A 1,410-nucleotide genomic window follows, 5' to 3' on the forward strand; every position below is an offset into this window, starting at 1 on the left:
CTTGGATTTGAATAACAATTAACAATCTTATAGAGTTGACACGAAATCTTCCAACTGCACCTCTTTTTTTAAAAAATGGTGAGTTGTAATTATATAACAATTAATCAATTCTGAGTAAACCTTATAATCTTCTCAACTGGAGTTCATTGATTAGGAAAAATATACTAACATTTTGTTCATTCCTCTCCAGTGCTTTCAATATGGAAGGAATCAAAATACTAAAGCTTTCAATATTTATGATCCATCTCTTGTTACTTGATTTTGGTGTTTGTGAAGTGTATAGAGTTGGTGATGGAAGTGGATGGAACTCAGGCACGGGGACTAATTTCCTCAGTTGGTCTCAAAAATACAATTTTACTGTTGGAGATGTGCTAGGTTTGATCTTCAACTCTCATATTCTCTCAATAAACTACTATAAATATTCATACACAAAATCATTCACTTACAGTTTCTATATTGTTGATGCAAACACAAACACAGTGTTTAAGTACTCGAAAGCGCAACACAACGTGAAAGAAGTAACCGATGCAACCTACAGATCGTGCAACGCCAGCAACGGTGTAATCGCCATTTACGAGAGTGGCAACGACGAAATTAGGCTGACCGACGCAAAGAAGTACAATTTCATCTGCGACAAAGACAGCCACTGCATCGGCGGCATGAGATTTTCCGCCACTGTTCTAGAAGCTTCTACAAGCAACAACACAACCCCCACGGGGCGCCAGCGCCCCCGAGTTCTGCTGTCTCGATAAATAGCAACGTGGTTCACAATATCGGAGTGGCGGCTTTGCCTCTCATATTCATGCTTTAACAGGAATATAAATCTCAACTTTTGTATTTAATGTTGTTAACATATACTCCATAATAAATCAAATGATTTTCCTTCCAACAAAACTGTATCTTCTTGAGTTATACAAAAGCAGAGCTTTCCCTCCCATAAAACAAACAGAATATGAAAGAGAAATACCTATTTTCTTTACACCATGGCTAGCCGGTCGAGTTTTTATTGATCCCAACCGAGGGAGAGGTTGCAGAAATGGTGGATCCATCTAATCGAATGTCGGGACCTCACCGTCGCCTCCTGGCAGAGACAGAGCTGAGGAGCATGGATCGCACCAATACGAGTTGGCCTTGTTATCGAGATCTGGCGTTGCTGAAGTTGAATTGCACAACTGCATCGCGGTGACAAGAGCGTAGCAACTGTTCTGTCGATGGATTTCATGTCCTCAGAGTGGGATTCATGAGACCTGGATGTAATAGATTGATCATCAGCTCAATCTCAAATGATGATTATTTCTCATATCAAAAGCAATAATAGTATTTTTTTTAGCAAAGAAAGACATGATTAATTTATACCTGGATGGTCCAGATCTAGAAATTGATTTGCAGTTGTACATGTCTTGTTTCCCA

The 1,410-nt window shown here is 39.3% G+C and overlaps 1 protein-coding gene across 1 annotated transcript; it reads left to right on the top strand.

Annotated features, from left to right (window-relative positions):
- The first annotated feature begins 200 nt into the window (after positions 1-200).
- On the top strand, positions 201-752 carry LOC121791871 (basic blue protein-like). The gene is made up of 2 exons (XM_042189686.1): positions 201-375; positions 481-752. Exons 1-2 carry the CDS (start codon positions 201-203, stop codon positions 750-752), a joined length of 447 nt encoding a protein of 148 aa, XP_042045620.1.
- The last annotated feature ends 658 nt before the right edge of the window (positions 753-1,410 follow it).

This window comes from Salvia splendens, unplaced genomic scaffold, assembly GCF_004379255.2.
Source record: "Salvia splendens isolate huo1 unplaced genomic scaffold, SspV2 ctg948, whole genome shotgun sequence".
NCBI lineage: Eukaryota > Viridiplantae > Streptophyta > Magnoliopsida > Lamiales > Lamiaceae > Salvia > Salvia splendens.